Raw genomic sequence first — 2,925 nt, 5'->3', positions numbered from 1 at the left:
AATTATTGCCCCTTCAGGGGTCATGATTACTACGCCTGCCTCGCTGCCACGCTAGTTAGATGATCTATCACAATACATCTGCCAAATGTCTCTAACATACATTCTCTAGTCTGGTTGAGGTTGAGGGGCTAGTTGATCAGACTTGAAGTCGGCATGGCATCTTGTAAACTTAGCTACGAAGTCGGCCAGTACCTACCTCTTGATAGTTGTTTTGGGCAAAATTTGGAGGTTATACTGGTCGAGTTCTAATGCCCATTTAGAGACTCGCCCCGATGCTTCTGCGCTACGGAGCGCTGCTCGGAGAGGATAGTCCGTTAGTACCCCTATAATATAAGCCTGGAAGTAATGCATCAGCTTTCTGGCAGCCACCACAAGAGCCAGGCTAAGCTTTTCCAGTGATAGGTATCGTGTCTCGACGGCGACCATTGCCTTGCTTACATAGTAGATTGGTCGCTGCTCTCCGAGTTCCTCTTTTAATAACACGACGCTGACCGCCCGATCAGATACTGCTAGATACAAGATGAGTGGATCGCCTGGCGATGGGGTTACCAAGAGTGGCACTGAACGGAGATATGTTTTCAATCCCTCTAGCATGGCCTAGCACTCGAGAGTCCACTAAAATGCTTTGCCCTGCCGAAACGTGTTAAAAAATGGTCAGCAGTGATCCGAAGAATGGCTGATAAACCTATTGAGGGCGGCGGCCATTCCTATCAACTTATGAACTTCTTTGGCCGACTAAGGCGAACTGAGTTCTATAATGGCCGTGATTTGCCTCGGGTTGGCCTCTATTCTGCGATGATTCACATTATAGTTGAGAAACTTGCTGAATCCGATCACACTTCGAGGCATTGAGTTTCATTTTGTACTTTCAGAGAATGCCAAAAGTCGGGGCTAAGTCGGCTAGATGAGCATGCGTTTCCTTGGATTTCACCACCACATCATCCATGTATACTTCCATGGTGTGGCCGAGCTGTTCTTTAAATATAGTGGTGACCAGTCTTTGATAAGTTGCCCCCGCATTCTTCAGTCCAAACAACACGATCTTGTAACAATACGTTCCCCGTGGGGTGAGGAATGCAGTCTTTTCCTGGTCCTCCGGATGCATGGCAATTTGGTGGTAACCCCTGTAAGCATCCAAGAAACTCATGCGTTGGTGGTACACAATTGTGTCCACGAGTTGGTTGATTCGGGAAAGAGGAAAACAATCCTTGGGACAGGCCCTGTTTAAGTTCGTGAAGTCCACACAAAAATGCCAGGATCCGTTTTTCTTCTTTACAACCATGGTATTGGACAGCCATGTGGGGTAAGTTACTTCACAGATTGGCCCGACTTCCATCAGCCTGTTGATTTCGTCGACAACGGCTGAAATATGCTCTGTGGCCAACTGTTGACTTTTCTATATAATTGGTTTAACTTTTGGGTCGATGTTTAAACGATGTTCGGCCACGCTCAGATCCACCCCTGGCATCTCATATAGTGCCTAGGAAAATACGTTGATGTTGCTGAGTAAGAAAGAGACTAATTCTTGTCGTTCAACTCTGTCCAAGGATGTGCCGATCATGAAGAACTTGTTAGGTTCACCATTGATTCTGATCCGATCGAGGTCTCCAGTTGCCTTATCACTGGGAATTTTTCCAACGTCCTTGAGGCTTTCTCAATTCGAGAATTCAATCGAGTTCACTTTCAGTTCTTTCGACCTCTTTGCCAAAGCAATGAGATAGCATGCCTTTGCCGATTTTTGAGAACCTCAAATTTGCTCAATGCCATGTTGAGTTGGAAAGCAGAGTAATTGATGGTAGGTACTTGGTACCGCCTGCATTGCGTGCAACCATGTTCTTCCCATGATGAGATTGTATGGTAATGCAAGCTTGACGACCAAAAATTCCACGTCGACTGCTTTGGTACCCGTACGTATTGACAGTGTGATCTTGCCCAAAGGGTACTCGGGGTTGGCATTGAAGCCGAACAAGGGATATTCGGCCAATAACAAGTCCAAATTGGTGAAACCGAGTTTAAGAAATGTCTTGTGATACATTATTTCTGTGGTGCTCCCTTGATCAATCAGAACGCGTTCAATAACAAATTTGTTTACGCGTAACTCGATGACAAGGGCATCATCATGGGGGAGCATTACACCTTCAAGATCAGTGTAGTTGAAGCTAATTTTGGCAGTCTCATGAGGCTGTTTGGCTAGTGTGAACAGCTTGGATAGGCTAGGTTGTAGCTGGATCGTGTGTACCAAAGTCGGCAGCGATAGGCTATATATCATGTGAATCACACCAAGTGGAGATGACTTCGGGCATAGAGCTACCGTGTTTGGTGGATTGTCCTTTCGAACATGCAGTGCCAATCGGTCATCTTGTACTAACTCCTCGAAATGGTCCTTCACTGCATAACAGTTGTCAGTCTCGTAGCTATAGTCCTTGTGGTATTCACACCGCCTATCCTTTCGCCTTGTATTAGGGGGTCCAATCATCTTGGACAACCACTTAAAGAACGACAGATGCTGAATTTTGGGTAGGATCTTGCTGATCGGCTCTGCCAACTCTGTATATTTCTTGTCTGAATGTTTGGGGCACCTGCTATCCACCTGATAATGTTCATTCAAACGGCGCAAACATTGTTCGCTTGACTTGCGCGCATCTCGTTGTTTGTCTCGTTTTGCCCAGCCCCGCAGTTTAGGGCTCCTTGGTGATACAACGCTTATTGGCTGAACCAGACCAGATGGTGCCGACTTAATGACTTTCTATTCAACCTTGACGCAAGGGGCATCGTCTTCCACCTTCCAAGACTCCACAACCTTCTTCATTAACGCCCAGATTGTTTTAGGAGGCTGTCTGGTCAATGAGCTTCTGAGAGGACCGTCGGGGTGTAATCCCATTTTAAAGGCGGTGATGGCCATGGAGTCATTGCAAGCATTGTCTA

The 2,925-nt window shown here is 46.4% G+C and overlaps 1 protein-coding gene across 1 annotated transcript; it reads right to left on the bottom strand.

Moving 5' to 3' along the window:
- Positions 1-1,747: 1,747 nt before the first annotated feature.
- LOC114257966 (uncharacterized) lies at positions 1,748-2,476 on the bottom strand. Its single transcript, XM_028197800.2, has one exon. The coding sequence runs from the start codon at positions 2,474-2,476 to the stop codon at positions 1,748-1,750; it is 729 nt and encodes a 242-aa protein (XP_028053601.2).
- Between the last annotated feature and the right edge of the window lie 449 nt (positions 2,477-2,925).

Source organism: Camellia sinensis, chromosome 6 (assembly GCF_055761805.1).
Source record: "Camellia sinensis isolate YWXY chromosome 6, ASM5576180v1, whole genome shotgun sequence".
In the NCBI taxonomy this organism is placed as follows: domain Eukaryota; kingdom Viridiplantae; phylum Streptophyta; class Magnoliopsida; order Ericales; family Theaceae; genus Camellia; species Camellia sinensis.
Note: the sequence above shows the minus strand (reverse complement) of the source record. Positions and strands in the feature narration are given on the sequence as shown.